This window comes from Pan paniscus, chromosome 18 (assembly GCF_029289425.2).
Source record: "Pan paniscus chromosome 18, NHGRI_mPanPan1-v2.0_pri, whole genome shotgun sequence".
Classification (NCBI taxonomy): domain Eukaryota; kingdom Metazoa; phylum Chordata; class Mammalia; order Primates; family Hominidae; genus Pan; species Pan paniscus.
The window spans coordinates 56,659,962-56,681,363 of NC_073267.2; the positions used below are offsets into that span (position 1 = coordinate 56,659,962).

At 36.4% G+C, this 21,402-nt stretch overlaps 1 protein-coding gene and 1 long non-coding RNA gene across 2 annotated transcripts in view; one reads left to right on the forward strand and one right to left on the reverse strand.

The window, feature by feature from the left end:
• The window catches only part of ITFG1 (integrin alpha FG-GAP repeat containing 1), a 302,379-nt gene that overhangs the window by 48,047 nt on the left and 232,930 nt on the right, over positions 1-21,402 (reverse strand). The window contains exon 14 of the mRNA XM_003819828.5: positions 13,416-13,494. Coding sequence (XP_003819876.3) covers positions 13,416-13,494 — 79 coding nt within the window. The remainder of the gene's footprint in view (positions 1-13,415; positions 13,495-21,402) is intronic.
• LOC134729301 (uncharacterized) overlaps positions 1-21,402 on the forward strand; it is a 77,124-nt gene that overhangs the window by 22,733 nt on the left and 32,989 nt on the right. The gene's annotated exons all lie outside the window — the stretch shown is intronic.

Below are 21,402 nucleotides of genomic sequence, written 5' to 3' on the forward strand. Positions count from 1 at the left end.
ATTTCTGAATCGGGATGAGAAAAAGTAAATTAGGGGGTAAAAACTCCTCATTTCCTGCATAATCAGCCTGGGAGAGGAGAAAAGGATTATTTTTATTGATCAAGGTTTTCTACGCTATGTGATTATTCTAATAAAGTTATGAGCTTCTAGCCTTCTGAAGAAATTTTCTGTGAAAGTTCTCTAACTACAGGAAGTAACCAGGCTTTCAGGATTGGAGCAACCAGTGAGAACTCCATACTTCAACAGACTTCATCCTAGGAACACACACAGAGATTGAACATCCACTCCTATCGTATCATCAACCAGTGTGCAATTCAGTTTAATTAATCAGAATCATAGTTGTTTGTTAATTTCCCCAGCTGGAATTAAATTATCTATTATCTATCTATCTATCTATCTATCTATCTATCTATCTATCTATCTATCTATCTGAGTCTAACTTTGTTGCCCAGGCTGGAGTGCAGTGGCATGATCTTGGCTCACTGCAACCTCTGCCTCCTGGGTTCATGCTACTCTCCTGCCTCAGCCCCCTGAGTAGCTGCGACTACAGGCGCCTGCCACCACGCCTGGCTAATTTTTATATTTTTAGTGGAGACGGGGTTTCACCATGTTGGTCTGGCTAGTCTCAAACTCCTGACCTCAAGTGATCCACCCACCTCGGCTTCCCAAAGTGCTGGGAACACAGGCGTGATCCTCCACGCCTGGCCAGGCATTAAATATTTGATAATAATAGTTAATATTTACTATCTAAGCTATAATACCAACTTGATCTCTCCAGTTGGATCCAAAGAACACATGATTACCTCCCCCATCCCCATCTAAACTGCTCCTCACCAGTCATCTTTCTCAGTAAGAGACAGCTACCCTGCTACCTATGGCTCAAGCCCTCATATCCTGTGATTTATTCTTATTGAGATATAATTCACATGCCATAAAACGTACCTTTAATGTATACAATTCAGCAGTTTGTTAGTATGTTCTCAGAGTTGGGCAAACCTGACCACTATCGAATTCCAGAACATTCTCATCGACCTCAATATGAAACTCCATACCTATCAGCAGTCATCCCATTACTCTCACCTACCAGCCTCTGGGAACCAGAATCTACTTTCTGTCTCTATGGATCTGCTTATTCTAGGCACTTCCTATAAATGGAATAATACCACAAAAATGGCCTTTTGTTTGTGGCTTCTTTCATTTAGCAGGTATTCAAGGTTCTTCCTCAGATTTCACTCTTGATTTCCCTTTCTTCACCCATTCCATAGTAGTCCATGAAGAAGTGCAGTTGATGCCATCTCCCTAACACATCCCTAGCCTGCCCATTTCTCTCCATCACTGCTACCATGTTAGTGTGAGCTGCTGGCATCTTGTGCCTGAATGCTTCCTATACTTCACCTGACTGACATCCCAACAGCCACAACTCAACTAAGTTTTCTACCCAAGAGAGGCCCTCCCTGATCAACCAACTTAAAGTAGCACTCAAACCACTCTCCATTACATGGACCTCTTTTTGCTTTTATTCGTTCACTCAATTATTCAACAAATATTTATTCAGTATTATGATAGTATTTCTCTAGGTGCTGGGAATACAGAAGTGAACAAGACAAAGATCCTTGCTCTCTTATTGTTTTTTTTTTTTTTGAGACGGAGTCTTGCTCTATCGCCCAGGCTGGAGTGCAGTGGCGCCATCTCGGCTCACTGCAAGCTCTGCCTCCCAGGTTCATGCCATTCTCCCGCCTCAGCCTCCCGAGTAGCTGGGACTACAGGCGCCTGCCACCACGCCCATTTAATTTTTTTGTATTTTTAGTAGAGATGGAGTTTCACTGTGTTAGCCAGGATGGTCTCAATCTCCTGACCTCGTGATCCGCCCATCTCGGCCTCCCAAAGTGCTGGGATTACAGGCGTGAGCCACCGTGCCCGGCCTGCTCTCTTATATTCTAATGGAGGTACCACACAATAAAATAATTAGAAGGTGGCAAGTGCTTTGGCACAAGATGAAGTACAGAAGGGGAATAGTGAGGAGTGGGGAGTGTTGTGGTTTTCAAAAAAGTGATTAGGGAAGTGCTCAGTGAGTTGACAGCTGAACAAAGACATGAAGCAGGTAAGCCATGAGGATATCCAAAGACAGGTGTCCCAGGGAGAGGGGATGAGCTTGGTGAATGCAGGGCAGCAAAGGGGCCCGTATAACAGATGCAGAGTTAAGAAGGCGGGAGAGTAGAAGTAGATGCCGTCAGAGAAGAGAACAGAGATCCAGAACTTGCAGGGCCCTGGGGGCCACAGGACGTTAACTCACTACCTGGTATTTTCCCATTTTCTCTCTCCCCACCCTCCCGCCCCTTCCACAGAATGTAACTGCCTTGAGAGCAACAACATTATCTGGTTTGTTCAACAATATATACTTACTCAGCCAAGAACTGTACCAGACAGAGAGAAATCATTCAATAAATGCTTACTAGATGAATTTATTGAATAATTACTATGTACCAGGCATTGTATAAGCCCTTAGTATGCATTATCTCATAATTATTGTCACCATTTTACAGTAAGAAAACTGTAGTTTGGGGAGGTTAAATAATTTGCCCAAGGTAACACAGCAGGAGACTGGAAAAGCCAAGACTCGAAATCAGGAGTGCTGACTCCAGAAACTTTATTCCACTACCTTTAAAATAATTTATAAATATGAGGTCATATTATCATTTATTATAAAAGATGGCTAAGACTAGAGAACCTGGAGCCAGGCTGCCTGGGTTCAAATCCAGGCTCTGCCTCATACTAGCTGTGTGACTCTGGGGAAGTCCTTAACTTCTGTATGAATCAGATTCTTCAGCTCTAAAGTGAGGATGACAATAATGAACTACATTATTGGCCTTTGTGAGACTTAAAAAAACTAATCCATGTATAAGAACTTTAAGGTGTTTGGCACACTAAAAGTACTCATTAAGTGTAAGCTATTATTTATTCCCAGAGTCTTTAAGCCTTATATATGTTTCCAGCTATGAGACTAGTATGAGGCACTGTATCTTCTACAACCTGGAGCTGTACTTCTAGAACAAACGAAAGGACCTGACATCAGGTGGTTAACATTGATGGGCACCAGTCCTTTACTTTAATTGTATCGCTTTTATCTTAGAAGTCAAATATTAATATTTTCTGTTGGCAACCATAAGAAGTTTTGGTGGTAATCAATAAAACTTCTAGTGTGACTCCATGTTTCTCCTGTTTGAAAAATACTGGAGAACGTAATTTCAGAAAAAGCTGATCATCTTATCCGGAATCACTTCTCATCCTACATAAATGGGATACCGTTAGAGATAACCAACTTCTCTGTTTGTTATTAGGTTTCTAAAATCAGGGTTATCACATTTGTAAAAGTAAAACCTTTTGACTGAGGAAGTCAGATGGTCAACCCATCTTCCTTCCATGAGTACAATGCAGGGAGGGGAGAGGAGGGAAGTGAGGGTATCTGGGAATTGAGAGACAAGAGAGATTTAAAAAATATCCTTCCTCACAATTATTCAAATACTTTAAATGTTTATCATTGTCATCCAATTTAGAATAAGAAGGGGGAAAACATAAGGAAGATTGAAAAAATTGAGAATTAAAAATTGAGCCATGAGAAAAGTATTAAAAATCAAGATAGCCAAAGTTCAGTGAAATCTAACGAAGTGGTTCCCACCTACTTTATTACTAAAACTCTTTTACATATTTCTTTTATAGATTTGAAACTGGAATATATTTTGTCTACCAAACTATATTTACTAAAATGTTTCCTATTTTAATTCGTCACTGTAACTGTAAAATAAATCATATCCCAAGTATTCATTTAATATTATCTATCTGATCAGAACTACTGATCATTATATAACCAATATTACCATAGTATTGATATAATTCCAATAAAAGCAAAGTAGCATAACATACTGTTACTCTATGGAACCTTATACAAATATACAATGGTATTTTCGGCTGCAAATAGTTACAGATACTATTTTTACCACCACAGATCTTACAGTGATTTTTAAACTAAACTTTTTATTTTGAGATAATTTTAGATTTCCATGCAGATATAGAAATAATGCAAAGATCCCATGTACCCTTTATTCAGTTTTCACCCCTGGTAACATCTTACAAAATGAGAGCATATTATCAAAGCCAGTAAAATACTGATTCTGAGACAGTGAAGTCCTGAACATTTCCATCACCACAAGGATCCCTCATACTGTCTTTTCATAGCCACAACCATTTCCCCGTCACCCACACCTACTCCTAAATCCCTGTCTAACTCTAATTTGTTCCTCATTTCTATAACTTTTTTTCACTTTAGAAATGTTATACAAATAGAATCATATAGTATATAAACTTCTGGGATAGGCTTTTTCTCAATGTAATCCTCTGGAGATTCATCTGGGTTGTTCTGTGAAAAATAGTTTGTTCCTTTTCATTGCTGAGTAGTGTTTCATGGCATGGATGTACCAAAGATTTTAATAAGCCACAGAAGGATGCCTGGGTTGCTTCTAGTTTAGGGCTATTATGAATACAGCTGGTATAAACACTCACGTGTAGATTTTTGAGTGAACATTTAACTTTTCATCTCTCTGGGATAAATGCCTGGGACTGCAATTGCTGGGTCATACAGTAGTTGCATGTCTAGTGTTTTAAGAACTACCAACATTTTCCAGAGTGACTAAAACATTTCACATTCACACAAGCAATATATAAGTGATCTACTGTCTCTGCATCCTCATTAGCATTTGATGTTGTCACTTTATATTTTTAGCCATTCCGATAGGTGTGTAGTATATCCCATTGTGGTTTTAATGTGCATTTCCCTAATTAAATACTGTTAACGTCTTTTCATGTGCTAATTGCTACCTATGTATCTTCTTCAGTGAAATGTCTCTTCATGTCTCTTGTCCATGTTTTAATTTGACAGTGTGAAGAGTTCTTTATATATTATAGATATTGAACCTTTGTCAGATATGTGATTTGCAAATATTTTTCTTTCAGGCTGTAGATTGTCTTTTCATCCTCTTATCAGGGTCTTTCACAGAGCAAAACTATTTAAGTTTTGATGAAGTCTTGTAAATATTTCCTTTAATGGATCTTGCTTTTGGTGTAAAGTCTAAGGACTCTTTGCCAAGCCTTAAATCCAGAAAATATCCTCATGATTCTTGTTAGAAGATCTATAGTTTCATATATTACATTTATGTCCATGATCCACTTTGAATTCCTTTTTGTAACTTTGTGAAAAACCTATCTTTCCTTTATTGCTTTTTGCACCTTTGTCAAAAATGAGGTAGGCATGTTTGTATGGGCTTATTTCTGGGTTCTGTCTTCCATTTCATAATCAATGTGTCTGTACTTCTGCCAATACCATACAGTCTTGATTACTGCAGCTATAAAATAAGTCTTGAAATTACATAGACGAATTCCACTTATTTTATTCTTCTTTTTCCAATTGTTTCAGTTCTATTAGGTTGGTGCAAAAGTAATTGTGGTTTTGCCATTAAAAAATGACAAAAAGCACAATTACTTTTGCAGTAACTTAATAGCTCCTTGGCCTTTCCGTATATATTTTCTAATGAAATTGTCTATATCTACAAAATATCCTTCCGGGGACGTGGAAAGGAATTGTGTTAAACCTGCAAGGCAATTTATGGAAAACTGATATCTCTCTCTGTTAAATCTCCCAATCTATGAACCTTGCGTATCTCTTCATTTATTTAGACCACTGATTTCTCTCACTGGCATTGCGTAGTTTTCAACATATAAGTCCTCTATATGTTTTGTTAAATTTATACTTAAGTATTTCACATTTTTTGAGTGATTGTGAATAGAAATGTATTTTTAATTTTGGTGTCTATGTATCCGTTGATAATGTACAGACATACAACTGATTTTTGCGTTGTTGTATCCTGCAACCTTGCTGAATGTACTTCTTGGTTGCAGCAGTTTTTGCTGAGTGTGTGTTTTTTATTCCTGGAGGTCATCTATGTATACAATTATGTCATCTGGAAATAGTGATGGTTTTACTTCTTTCCTTTCAACTTGGTTGCCTTTTGTTTCCTTTTCTTGCCTTATTCCAGTGAATTTACAATTAGAGTGTTTAGAGGCGATATCCTTGCTTAGTTCCTAATCTTCGACGCAGACCATTCAGTCTTTTATCATTAAGCATAAATTCAGCTGAAGGTTTCTTGTAAACATTCTTTATCAAATTCAGGAAGTTATTCTCTATCCCTATTTTTATGACAGTTTTTATCATGAATAGTTTAAACTTCAGTGCTTTTTCGGCATCAGTTAATATGACCATGTGGTTTGTTTTCTTCTTTACTCTGTCAATGTGGTGTACTACACTAATAGATTTTTTAATCTTGAACTGGCATTGTGTCCCTAGCATAACCCCCACTTGATCATGGTGTATAATTCTTTCTATATAATGCTGTATGTGTTCTACTCACTAATTTTTTTTCTTTCTTTTTTTTTGGTAGAGAAGGGGTCTTACTGTGTATCCCAGGCTGGTCTCAAATTCCTAGGCTCAAGTGATTCTCCCACATCGGCCTCCCAAAGTGCTGGGATTGCAGGCATGAGCTACCATGTTTGTCCCACTAATATGTTTTTCATGATTTTTGTATTTATACTCATGAGGACTCTGTCTACAGGGATTTTGTACTGTCTTTGTCTGGTTTTGGTATCAGGGTAAACCTACAAACCAGAAAATTTTCCTTTTTTTTCTAAAGGAGATTGTACAGAATTTGAAGTTAACTCTATTTTATTTTTTTGAGACGGGGTCTTGCTGTGTCACCCAGGTTAGAGTGCAGTGGTGCAATTGTGGCTCACTGTAACCTTGACCTCCAGGGCTCAAGTGATCCTCCCACTTCAGCCTCCTGAATTGCTGGGACTATGGGCACATGCCACTACATCTGGCTTATTTAAAAAATTTTTTTTGTAGACACAGGATCTCACTATATTGCCTGGGTTGGTCTCAAACTCCTGAACTCAAGTGATCCTCTCGCCTTGGCCTCCCAAAGTGCTGGGATTACAGGCATGAGCCATCCATCGCACTCTACCAGTTAACTGTATTTTAAATGTGTGGTATAATTCTTACCACTTGGGTCTACCTATTTCTTTTTTGCAAGTTTTAAAATTATGAACCCAATTTCCTTAGTAATTTTAAGATTATTCAAATGATATATTTTATATTGGATAATTTGTGATAGTTTGTGTTTTTCAAGCAGTTTGTCCATTTCTTCTAAGATGTCCAATGCATGTGCATATTATTCCCTTATTATCCTTTTGATATCTTCAGGGTCCACAGTGAGTTATCTGATTCATTCCTGACACTGGCAATTTATGTCTCCTCTCTCTTTTTTTTTGGTCAGTCCTGGTACAGATTTGTCAATTTTGTTTATTTCCTGTTTAACTGATTTTATCTTTTGTTTTTCTGTTTTGAATTTCAATAACTTCTGCTCTTATTTATTTCCTTCCTCTTGTTTACTTTAGGTTTGCTTTTCTATTCATAGGTTGTTGAGGTGGGTGCTTACGTTATTAATTTGAGACTTACTCTTTTCTATTATACACATGCATTGTTATAATTTTCCTCTCAGCACTGCTTTGGCTGTGTCCCCAAGTTTTTGATATGTTGTATTTTTCTTTTCATTCAGCTCAATATATTTTAAAAATTTCCCTTGAAAATTTCTCTTTGACCTCTGGATTATTTAGAAATAGGATGTTTAAGTTTCAAGTGTTTAGAGATTTTACAACAGGAATTTCTGTTGTTGATTTCTATTTTAAGTTCATTGTGGTTGGAGAATACTCTCTATGGTTTCACTTGTTTAGATTTTTTGAGGTTTTTAAATTAAAATTTTTTAATTGCCCAGAACTCAGTCTATTTTAGTATATGTTCCATGGGCATTTGAAAAGAATGTATTGCTGTTGTTGGGCAGATTATTCCATAAATGTCTACTAGATCCTGTTGGTTGATGATATTGCTGAGTTCTGTATCCTTGCTGATTTTCCAACTGTTTGCCAAATCTTGAGAGAGAGATATTGAGGTCTCCAACTATAAATGTAGATTTGTCTATTCGCCTTTCAGTTCAATTTTGGCTTCATACATTTTGCAGCTCTGTTTTTTGATGCAATTAGAATTGCTATGTCACGGGAGGGGAGGGGGCTGAAGGTTGAGCTGATTACTAATGGCCAGTAATTTAATCAATAATGCCTCCACAATGACGCCTCTATAAATCCCAAAAGGATAGGATTTGGAGAGCTTCTGGGTTACTGAATACATCCATGGGCTGGGAGTGTGGTGCACCCCAAGTTCCACAAGACTTGTGCTCAGGACCCTTCTGAACCTTACCTTATGTATTTCTTCATGTGGCTGTTGATCTGTATCCTTCATAATATCTTTATAATAAGCCAGTACATGTAAGTAAGTGTTTCCCTGAGTTCTGTGAGCCATTCCAGCAAATGACTGAACTTGATGAAGGAGTGAGTCATGGGAAATGCCAATTTATAGACTCTCCATCAGAAATACTGGATGCCTGGACTTGTGATTGGCATCCAAAGTGGGGAAAATCTTGTGAGACTGAGCCCTTAACTGTGGGATATGAGTCTGCCTCCAGCAAGTGTCAGAATTGAATTAAATTATGAGATACCTAGCTTGTGTTGGAGAACAGGTTGATGTGGGGTAAAACCCTACATATCTGGTCACAGATATGTAGACTGGTCACAGACACACATGTGTGTCGTAGAAGACATATTTTTTCCCCTACATCACAGCATGTGATTGCTTAACATCACTTCTTGCATACACTAAGGGTACACAGAAGGCAAAGGTTACTTATGTTTTTCTCAGGTATATTAACAAATAGTAACCACAGAGGAAAAAGGAAAATGATTTTGCTCTGGATTTAAACAGTATGGCCAAATAAGTCGTTTATGGGGTAGAAAAGCAATTCTTGGTCTAATAATGTTATTATTCATAAATGACCAACAACTCACTAGTCTACAAAATTTTGCCAATGTACTCCATTCTATTAAGTTCTTATCAAATATTGTTTAGGCAATTTGGATGCCCACTGCAGATCCCTGGCTAATTTACAAGAGTAGTAAACAAAATCCTAGATTCAAAACCAGAGGAGTTTAAGCTCCTAAAAAGTTCATAATAAATGTACTTTATTTTTATTTTTTAAATCTGTTACAGGAACTATTATTTAGAAAATTAATGACTCCTCTGTAATGTAACTCTCTAATAATGTTTGGCCATTCAGGCTTTGGTAGGAAATGGACTAAGACTGCAGAGTAATGGGTAAGAATGATAATCTATCTGTAAGCAATAGGATAATTGGGCCAGGCCTTTACTGAATAATATTAACTTTTGTTGTTGTTGTTATTTCTCTCTGGCAGTGGTTTTCAAACTTTTCTGGACACAACCCACAATAAAAACTACATCCTATGTTATTACCCAGTGTGAAAACACACACACACACACACACACACACACACATACACGCACGAACTAAATAAAAATTTCATGAAACAATACTTTACCATCTGGGATGTACTCTGATCAATAGATTGTTTTCTACTGTTCTCTTTTACTCTATTAAGTAAAATACTCTAAAAGCTACTACATTAATTTTATGACCCGACAATGGGTAGTGAGTGACTCTCAGCTGCTCTAGGAGAAAACCAAGACTGTAGTTTCCGAAATACGTAAATGTAGTCATCCTCTTCCTACAGTGGAACATTCTCTGCTGATGGGGTAGGATGGGATGGAAGGTACGGTTTAGCCCAGTAATGTTTCTTTGGAGTTCAACATGCTTAACATTTAAACTGGGAATTCTCATCCTTTAAAATTTGGGGCAGGGTTTCATGATGGCACTCCCTCAGTCAATTAAATTAAGTGTTACTTCCTTGCTTAGAATACATTTTATGCATGAAATACAGCATATGTTTGAAATATTTTAAAAGCTTTTTCTTAAATTAAAAAGCAATATATATTTAGTAAATAAAAATGCAAAGAAATATATAAAATCCAAAAACCAAGAGATAATCATAGTAACACACGTTAGTTTGTTTATATATTTGTCCTACACACAGACACACTTAAAAATCACACACATACAATTTGCATTCCCATGACCAAGAGATAATTGTGGTAACATTTTATGCGTCATTTTGTTTAGATATTTTTCCTACACACAGACACACTTAAAATAACGCACATACAATTTGGATTTTACATGCAGATATGTCTTCCTCCAACTATTATAAACATCAAAAGTTATCTGAAAATATTTTGCAGTCTGGAGAATATTATAAAATGGGATAATTTATTATATCTCTATTTATAGACATTTAGATTTTTTTCAAGTTTGTGAGGGCTTTTTATTTTTGTTTTCAGTGTTCTGCCATGAAAATGTATGCATTCATTTGATTTATGCACTCAACTGCATTTATTTTTACCTTAGATATTTTTTCATTTCCTTTTATGCCTACAAATTCCCTCCCAATTTCTACTCCAATCTAGAAACAGGTAAATATTAGATATAATAAGAATAAATCTAATGTTCCATTACTGTTTTGGGGTAGATTTTTAAAAATCATGCTAAGTAAATATTGTTCCATTCACTTAAAAAAATAGTAATGGGTAGTGAATATTACTGAATGGAGTTCAATACTAGGTGCCAATGTCTAGTTTGCATTATAAGTTTGGTGAAACTTTTGTTGACTGAATCAAGAATCCCATTTTTTTTTTTTTTCTGAGACGGAGTTTTGTTCTTGTCACCCAGCTGGAGTGCAATGCCCTCAGCTCGCTGCAACTGCTACCTCCAGGTTCAATGAGTCTCCTGCCCCAGCCTCCCGCAGTAGCTGGGACTACAGGCATGTGCCACCACACCTGGCTAATTTCTTTTTTTTGCATTTTCAGTAGAGACAGCGTTTCACCATTTTGGCCAGGCTGGTCTCAAACTCCTGACCTCAGGTGATCCGCCCACCTTGGCCTCCGAAAGTGCTGGGATTACAGGCATGGGCCACTGCACCCAGCGCATCTTTTTTAAACAATGAAAAAGAACTGAAAACTAGTCAACAATTATAGAAATGTACAAAGTGGAAAGTGAATCTCTTGAAATTGTGTTCCTCAAGATAAATGTTAATTTTTTATTAACTTTTTTTCTATGAAGTGAGAATTATTTTATTATTTTATTATTTATTTATTTATTTATTTTAAGACAGTCTTACTCCTTCACCAAGGTTGGAGTGCAGTGGTGTGATCTCGGCTCACTGCAACATCTACCTCCCAGGTCCAAGTGATTCTCATGCCTCAGCCTCCTGAGTAGCTGGAATTACAGGCGACCGCCACCACGTGCAGCTTTTGTATTTTTAGTGGAAATGGGGCTGTGTCATGTTGGCCAGGCTGGTCTTGAACTCCTGACCTCAAGTGAACCACCCGCCTTGGTCTCCCAAAGTGGTGGGATTACAGGCATGAGCACCTGGCCTGAATTATTCATTTAACTGCATAAAAATATATGCAAATAGATGTTTACTGTTGTATTGTTGTATTATAGTAAAACAAAAAATAGAGGATTGGCTAGAGTAGCTATTGTATCTTTATACAAAATAGCCCCCAAAGAAATCAGGATTGTCTGTATGAACAGATATGGAGAGATGTACACAATGTATCATTATATGAAAAAAAGAGAAAAAGAAAGTATTTTAAAAACTGATGTATTGCTATAACAATTAAGAGATTTTCCCATTTTAAGCCATCAGTGCATTCCTTAGATAATCATCTACTTGATTACGTTAAGTAAGCAATTCTTTAAAAATACAGACAAATTTAAGTTGTTAGGTTTTAGATAGGATTTTCATTGATATCCCACCAGTGAACTTAGTTTTTGGTTTTGAGTATGCTGGCTCTGCCCGAGTTATACTAGGTTCATGAAATGCAATAAGTAACTTCATCTTGTCATCCTGTATTCTGGAACATCTTACCTAGCACTGAAATCATCTGCATCTTCAAAGTCTAAAAGAATTAACTGATAAAACCAGCTGGTCCCAGAGCCTTTTTTGTAAAGGTTTAATATGTACATGAATTAAAAACACAAAGAAGTAATTTGTTCAAATTATCTATATCCTTATTTATCTTGAACTGCTGTGACTGACAGTGGTATATTAAAGTATAATTGTGGCCAGGTGCAGTGGCTCACGCCTGCAATCCCAGCACTTTGGGAGGCCGAGGCAGACTGATCATGAGGTCAGGAGACGGAGATTATCCTGGCTAACACAGGTGAAACCCCATCTCTACTAAAAATATAAAAAATTAGCCAGGTGTAGTGGCGGGCGCCTGTGGTCCCAGCTGCTAGGGAGGCTGAGGCAGGAGAATGGCGGGAACCCGGGAGGCGGAGCTTGCAGTGAGCCGAGATCGCGCAACTGCAGTCCAGCCTGGGCAACACAGTGAGACTCCGTCTCAAATAAATAAATAAATAAAGTATAATTGTGTTTGTCAATTTCTCCTTGAATTTAAAAAAAAATTTTGTTATATGGAATGTTTCTGTGCTGAAGCAAGCAGTACAACTGAGACTCTTAAATGTGTGCAATTAGCTAAAAAAGTAAACTCACTCTGGGGTATATTTGATTTAGTAAGGCCATTACATAACATGGCAATGTCCATATAATGAGTTCTTCCTTTTTCTTTTTTGGCCAAAAAAATAGAGGAGTGACAGCAACTCTGCTTATACTTCTTCATGGTTAAAACTCTAGGCATCTTAAAAGAAGCATATTCAGATTCCTTTTCTTCTTTAGATAACTGGAATTATCACAGTTGTATTTACTGTAATTTGGATCTAACCTCAGTCAGTCAGCCATCTGTTAAAAGCAGAGATCCTTTGCTCAATCTTATTTCTTTTATTGTCTTAATTGCATTTTCCTTTATTATTTATTTAAATGTATAACCAGATTTTTTCTTTATAATAATATATCAAAAAACCCTCTCTATGTATTACAGCTTCTATTCTACATAATAAAAAAAAACTAGGAGTAGTTTATATTATACTATTAATTGGATTCTTAATTTATACATCTTCTAAGATGAACTTAATTAACTAATTTGCACTTCACTTTCTGACCAAGATAACACAAGTAATTTCACCCAATCTCTCTGCTACTTCAACTAAAAAATAAGGATAATGAGTTGGCTCCATCATAATAGGGATATATGAAGAATTGAAAGTGAACATTTTTTGTCATAAGAACCTTTTATAATCTACCAATGTAAGTCTATGGAAAGACTAAGCATAATAAAAGTGAAGATGTTATTAAGGAGTGTGAAAACATAATTTTTTCCACCAGTTTACCTTGCTAATATATTGACTGAAGAAGCTTTTATACATTATGGACAATGTATCTGGTCTTACCTGATCCATTTTTCAGATACCCATTTGCATCTACAGTTGTATACATGATATAAGGTCCAGGTTGATTCACTCCAAAGGGCTGCAATAGAAAAAAAAATAGTTAAGGCTTGGAAAATAAGTGAATTATTGGAAGTTTCAGGCAAATCTCTTTCAAAGCAAAAAATTCTTACACGGATAACAGTTACCTAGAGACCCCTTCCATTAACAGCACATCAAAAGAAAACCTGTTGTTTCCTAGGATCTTAGTGTTAAAAAATAATAAACAAACAAAAAGAAAACCTGATTAGTAGAAAATTCTTAAGACTTTAAATGATTTAATAGTTGCATTTATTTAGTTCGTTATTTTAACTGGGTATTTCTAAGACCAAATATTCTGTTGAATATAGCATTGCTTTTTCCCTTCAGGGAGGGATTGGACATGGTTTACATTTTCCCACTAAAATATCAACATAAATAAAATCCATCCACAATAATTACGATAGAATAAAAAATACTGATGATTAGTTCCACCACATTTAAACTCCTGCACATTTAGAGAATACATTATTTTTCATTTAAGAAAATTCTGATGGATTGACAGTGCCTCAGTTACAATGGTGAGGTCTATCTCTAACTTGTTTCCTATTTCTGGAACATTCCTCAAACCTTGAATAAAATGATATACTCCTTCTCTTTAGAAACCAAGGCTAATTAAATAGAACATAAAGAAACCGAAGATTGCAATGGACATCCTAAGATGACAAAATGTTTAAGAAATGCTTTACATTCTTTTGAATATTTTTCTCAGCCTCAAAATTCTACTGATCTTCCCAGAAAAGTATAGAAAAGTTAATAATGACATTTAGATAGGCTACTGATGCTTTAAAAATGATTTTTCTCCAGGATGATAAGAAGTAATATGATTTCATCAACATCACAATTGCCTGACTGATATTTTAAGATTTTTAGAAGTCCATATGCTTCCAATGGCTATGAGAAAATAGGTTGCTATAAGGATGGAATTACTCATAAGACATTACTAATTGATTAAATGATTCATGAAGAAATCACATAAATATGCAAAATAAACTTAAGAAACATTTTTATGTGGAAAGATGAATATTACGCTTTGTACTACACACTACTTTCATGAGAGAATTAGCAAAATGTTGTCTCTACATTCTTATCTTGCAGATGGGCAAGGAAAAGCATTGTTTTCTTTCCTATCTGTATTCAGTTAAAAAAAATCAGGTCAGCATGTGTCTGATATGAGTTGTAAAGCTGAAGCTCACCTATCATCACGGGCCAGTCATTTTGATATTTGAAGACAAGGTCTAGAAATCCTGATCCAGTTTCTCTACACAGTGGTTCTCAAAGAGTGTTACAAGAAACCCCTGGGGGTCCCAAAATACCTTCAGAAGGTCACATTAGGTAAAAACTATTTTCATAATAATACTAAGACATCATTTGCGTTTTACACTGAGTTAACATTTGTACTAATAGAGCAAAAACAAAGATGTGGGTAATTAGCAGTGGCACCAAACAACAGATATTCCGACTTGGGTATTTAGCTAACGTTTTCTTGAAAATGGACAAAGTGAGTCTGCCACTTTCAGAAAAACAAATGACAGTATTTGTCGCTAAGGATAAAATTTGAGCTTCTAAGTGAATATTTTAATTTTGAAAAACTTGCATCTGCCACTGTGAGCCTGATATCTTCCCAATACTTAAGAAACTGTTCTGAGGCAATCAGTGGTAATATTAACAAATGTTTTTTAAAAATATCATACAATAAAATGTGTTAACATGAGGAAGATCTGCATAACTCAGTAAACCAAAATTTCCAAAATGACCAATGCATGATAGTACAAAACCATTCACGGGTAAAAGATCCATCTAAAGTGCAAGGTAGACCAATATATTTTAGTGTAACAGAGTAGTGTAGAATCACTTCTGGAATGGTAAGGACCTCAAAAAAATCTGCTCCTCAATAAAAGCAATGAGAATACTGGCAGAAAGTTGTTGAAATCAACTTTTTCAGAACTTTGCAAGAATCCAAGGAGCACTCATTTAAGAAAAATAGCTGAATTTTGGTAAGAATAATTGTGTTTTAAATTGCTCTATTTCCATGTCTCTCTCCCCAGCTCTGAAGTAGCCTTGAAAACCAACAGCTTTGCAAGTAGGGTAGCTATGAAAATGAAGAGCCTACCAGGTACTGGAGGGGGCAGAACAGGTTTAGAGCTCCCCAAAGATCCATTCCCAGAGAAATGTCACTATATGACCTTTCTGGAAGCTCCCTGAAAAGCTCTCTTCTCAGGGTTTGTCTTTTTTTAATGGACTGAGAGCTTGCTCTGTGTGAACAAGCTCCACCACTGTAAAGTTTCTTGAAAATACGTCCCATCAATACCTAATTTATTGAGAGTTTTTAGCATGAAGGGTTGTTGAATTTTGTCCAAGGCCTTTTCTGCATCTATTGAGATAATCATGTGGTTTTTGTCTTTGGTTCTGTTTATATGCTGGATTACATTTATTGATTTGCGTATATTGAACCAGCCTTGCATCCCAGGGATGAAGCCCACTTGATCATGGTGGATAAGCTTTTTGATGTGCTGCTGGATTCGGTATGCCAGTATTTTATTGAGGATTTTTGCATCAATGTTCATCAAGGATATTGGTCTAAAATTCTCTTTTTTGGTTGTGTCTCTGCCCGGCTTTGGTATCAGGATGATGCTGGCCTCATAAAATGAGTTAGGGAGGATTCCCTCTTTTTCTATTGACTGGAATACTTTCAGAAGGAATGGTACCAGTTCCTCCCTGTACCTCTGGTAGAATTCGGCTGTGAATCCATCAGGTCCTGGACTCTTTTTGTTTGGTAAGCTATTGATTATTGCCACAACTTCAGCTCCTGTTATTGGTCTATTCAGAGATTCAAGTTCTTCCTGGTTTAGTCTTGGGAGAGCGAATGTGTCGAGGAATTTATCCATTTCTTCTAGATTTTCTAGTTTATTTGCGTAGAGGTGTTTGTAGTAATCTCTGATGGTAGTTTGTATTTCTGTGGGATCGGTAGTTATATCCCCTTTATCATTTTTTATTGCATCTATTTGATTCTTCTCTCTTTTTTTCTTTATTAGTCTTGCTAGCGGTCTATCAATTTTGTTGATCCTTTCAAAAAAACCAGCTCCTGGATTCACTAATTTTTTGAAGGGTTTTTTGTGTCTCTATTTCCTTCAGTTCTACTCTGATCTTAGTTATTTCTTGCCTTCTGCTAGCTTTTGAATGTGTTTGCTCTTGCTTTTCTAGTTCTTTTAATTGTGATGTTAGGGTGTCAATTTTGGATCTTTCCTGCTTTCTCTTGTGGGCATTTAGTGCTATAAATTTCCCTCTACACACTGCTTTGAATGTGTCCCAGAGATTCTGGTATGTTGTGTCTTTGTTCTCGTTGGTTTCAAAGAACATCTTTATTTCTGCCTTCATTTCGTTATGTACCCAGTAGTCATTCAGGAGCAGGTTGTTCAGTTTCCACGCAGTTGAGCGGTTTTGAGTGAGTTTCTTAATCCTGAGTTCTAGTTTGATTGCACTGTGGTCTGAGAGATAAGTTTGTTATAATTTCTGTTCCTTTACATTTGCTGAAGAGAGCTTTACTTCCAAGTATGTAGTCAATTTTGGAATAGGTGTGGTGTGGTGCTGAGAAAAATGTATATTCTGTTGATTTGGGGTGGAGAGTTCTGTAGATGTCTATTTAGGAAATAACGCCGTATATCTACAACTATCTGATCTTTGACAAACCTGAGAAAAACAAGCAATGGGGAAAGGATTCCCTATTTAATAAATGGTGCTGGGAAAACTGGCTAGCCATATGTAGAAAGCTGAAACTGGATCCCTTCCTTACACCTTATACAAAAATCAATTCAAGATGGATTAAAGACTTAAACGTTAGACCTAAAACCATAAAAAGCCTAGAAGAAAACCTACGCATTACCATTCAGGACATAGGCATGGGCAAGGACTTCATGTCTAAAACACCAAAAGCAAGAAAAGCCAAAATTGACAAATGGGATCTCATTAAACTAAAGAGCTTCTGCACAGCAAAAGAAACTACCATCAGAGTGAACAGGCAACCCACAAAATGGGAGTAAATCTTCGCAACCTACTCATCTGACAAAGGGCTAATATCCAGAATCTACAATGAACTCAAATTTACAAGAAAAAAACAAACAACCCCATGAACAGACACTTCTCAAAAGAAGACATTTATGCAGCCAAAAAACACATGAAAAAATGCTCACCATCACTGGCTATCAGAGAAATGCAAATCAAAACCACAATGAGATATCATCTCACACCAGTTAGAATGGCAATCATTAAAAAGTCAGGAAACAATAGGTGCTGGAGAGGATGTGGAGAAATAGGAACACTTTTACACTGTTGGTGGGACTGTAAACTAGTTCAACCATTGTGGAAGTCAGTGTGGCGATTCCTCAAGGATCTAGAACTAGAAATACCATTTGATCCAGCCATCCCATTACTGGGTATATACCCAAAGGACTATAAATCATGCTGCTGTAAAGACACGTGCACACGTATGTTTATTGCAGCACTATTCGCAATAGCAAAGACGTGGAACCAACCCAAATGTCCAACGATGATAGACTGGATCAAGAAAATGTGGCACATATACACCATGGAATACTATGCAGTCATAAAAAATGATGAGTTCATGTCCTTTGTAGGGACATGGATGAAATTGGAAATCATCATTCTCAGTAAACTATCGCAAGAACAAAAAACCAAACACCGCATATTCTCACTCATAGGTGGGAATTGAACAATGAGAACACATGGACACAGGAAGGGGAACATCACACTCTGGGGACTGTTGTGGGGTGGGGGGAGGGGAGGGATAGCATTGGGAGATATACCTAATGCTGGATGACGAGTTAGTGGGTGCAGCACACCTGCATGGCACATGTATACATATGTAACAAACCTGCACATTGTGCACATGTACCCTAAAACTTAAAGTATAATAATAAATAAATAAATAAATAAATAAATAAAAGAAAATAATCATCAGCAATTGTTTAACATTGCAGCTGCCTGAGGCAGTGATTATCAGCTGGGGTTAATGAGAGGTTGACCAAATCTTAAAAGGAAAAATGGAAATGAGATATTCACAGGGGACTCTGAAAAGCTCTCACTTATTTCTGGGAATCTAGAAGTCCATGAACATATGCAGCACTATGTTCATGCCCCAGAAAGACTGGAGAAGGGCCTAACCTCTCTTTTAAGGAAATCTCTGGCCATCACAGCTGGCCATTAAGCTGAGTGGCAACACACAACAAAAAATGAAGACTTTACAGTATTAGTCTGGGAAAGTTACTGAACAAACAGCAATAAGAGCAAAAATCACAAACCCAGGCAATGGGAGAAATCTGGGAAGATTTCTGGAGTCGACATATAGTTAAAAATGTCCAGTTTTCAATAAAAAAAATTATGACATGCAAAGAAACAGTACGGCTCATACATCGGGGGAAAAAAAAACAGTCAAAACTGAAATTCTACAATACAATAACTGAAATGAAAAATTAACTAGCAAAGCTCAATAGGAGATTTAACCTGGCAAGGAAATAATCAGCAAAATTGAAGATATGTCAATTCATATTATCTAGTCTGAAGGATAGAAAAAAAGGGAATAAAAAAAAAATGAACAGAGCCTCTGAGACATATGGAGCACCATTAAGAATACCAACAATAATGGGAGTCCCAGAAGAGAGGAAAGAGGTAGAAATATGTGAAGCAATAATGGCTAAAACTATCTAAATTTAATGCAACATTAACCTGTACACCCAAAAAGCTCAATGAACGCCAAGTAGGGTAAACTCAAAGAGATCCACACCAAGATACATCACAGTCAAACCCTGCCTATCATATCATAGTTAACATTTTGAAAGCCAAAGATTGAATGTTGAAAGCAGCAAGAGACAAGCAATTCATCACGGACAAGGTATCCTCAGAAAGATTAACAGCTCAATTCTCATCAGAAACCCAGGAGGCTAGAAGGCAATAGGATGATAAATTCAAAGTGTTAAAAGAAAAAGACTGTCAGCCAAGAAGTCTAAAATCCAGCAAAAATATCCTTCAAAAATGGGGGGAAATTAACATATTGCCAGATAAAACCAGAAGGAACTTGTTATTAGCACACCTGACTTGTAGGAAATATTAAAGGGAATTCTGGCTGATCTGAAAGGACACTAGACAGTAATTTGAATCCACACAAATAAATAAAAAGTACTGTTAAAGGTAACTCTAAGTATTCTGCGAAGACGAAGTTGGAAAAAAAAAAAGGAACTGTAGGTAAATATGGTATAAATATATTTTTGTTTGTAGCTCTTTTCTCTTACCTGATATAAAAGACTATTGTTTGAAACAATAATTATAAAACCATCTTGTTGGTCTCATAATGCTTGAAGATGTAATTTGTATTGACAATAATAGTACAAATTGAGGAGGAGTAAATAAACTGAGATACGTTAGAGCAAAGTTTTTACAAGCTACTAAAATTAAGCTGGATTAATATGAACTAGATTGTTTCTAAGTTACGATGTTAATTGTAATCCTGAGAGCAACTACTAACAAAATAACTTTTTTTTGTGTGTGTGAGACCCGAGTCTGGAGTGCAGCGGCGCAATCTGGGCTCACTGCAACCTCCGCCTCCGGGGTTCAAGCAAGTCTTCTGCCTCAGCCTCCCGAGTAGCTGGGACTACAGGCATGCGCCACCACATCCGGTTAATTTTTGTATTTTTATATTAAGTTTTAGGGTACATGGGCACAACGTGCAGGTTTGTTACATATGTATACATGTGCCATGTTGGTGTGCTGCACCCATTAACTTGTCATTTAGCATTAGTTATATCACCTAATGCTATCCCTCCCCCCTCCCCCCACCCCACAACAGTCCCCGGTGTGTGATGTTCCTGTTCCTGTGTCCAAGTGCTCTCATTGTTCAATTCCCACCTACGAGTGAGAACATGTGGTGTTTGGTTTTTTGTCCTTGTGACAGTTCGCTGAGAATGATGGTTTCTATTAAAACACCCCCTTTTATATTACATAGTTATGTGAGGCTGAATTTTTTTCATCTATTTCAACCAAGGCAACATACCACAAAAATCTGAATGTAAAAGGAGATAAGGGAATATGCTATCTTCTATTACACTAAGCATTAAAGAGATTTGTAATAACATAAAGCAATGCCTCTCTTTCCCTAATATTTTAATATGAAAAATATAGTTTTAAAAAAAATAAAATTGGTTATGTTAATATAATGGGTTATCTTTTAAAAACAATATCATTTAAAATTATTTCAGTTTTAATTTCAAACAAAGTAATGTCAGTAGATATATCTAACATAAAGAAAAGTTTGGGGTCCATAGACCAAGAAGTTTGAGAATTGCTCTTCTACACCATCTGTATAATGAACAATTCAATTCCCAATTTCCTTTCTCAACTGAAATGATACAACTGATACCTGGGCCTATAGGTCTTTTGGTTTCTTATCCCATACGTCATAGCATTAAACTTCATTTTTTCTTCTAAAATACTGCCACTTACCTCCATATGAATGTTTACTACAAAATATACTAAAAATAGTTATGCTCACAGAAAATGCCAAGAGATCTGGAAAAATTTTTACTTTGTGTTTCTTCTATACAATAAAGGTACAAGGAGTATTGCTGTATCTTTCATACCTTTTACATACTTGGGTTATATTAGGGTGTCCTTTTAAATGTCACATCTGATGCTTGTTCGAAAGAATTCAGGGAAGTTAAATTTAGACATATTAGTGATGGTTCAATTTTTCATACTATCAGTAAAAAAAGACTATCATTGGCACCCTTTTTCTCATTCTAGGATGTGTCACACTGATGTAATGCAGTTTAGGTGTTGTATCATATAGATTCTTTCTAACTAACCTGATCTCTTGTGTGCCTATTGTCTTATAAAATTGGGG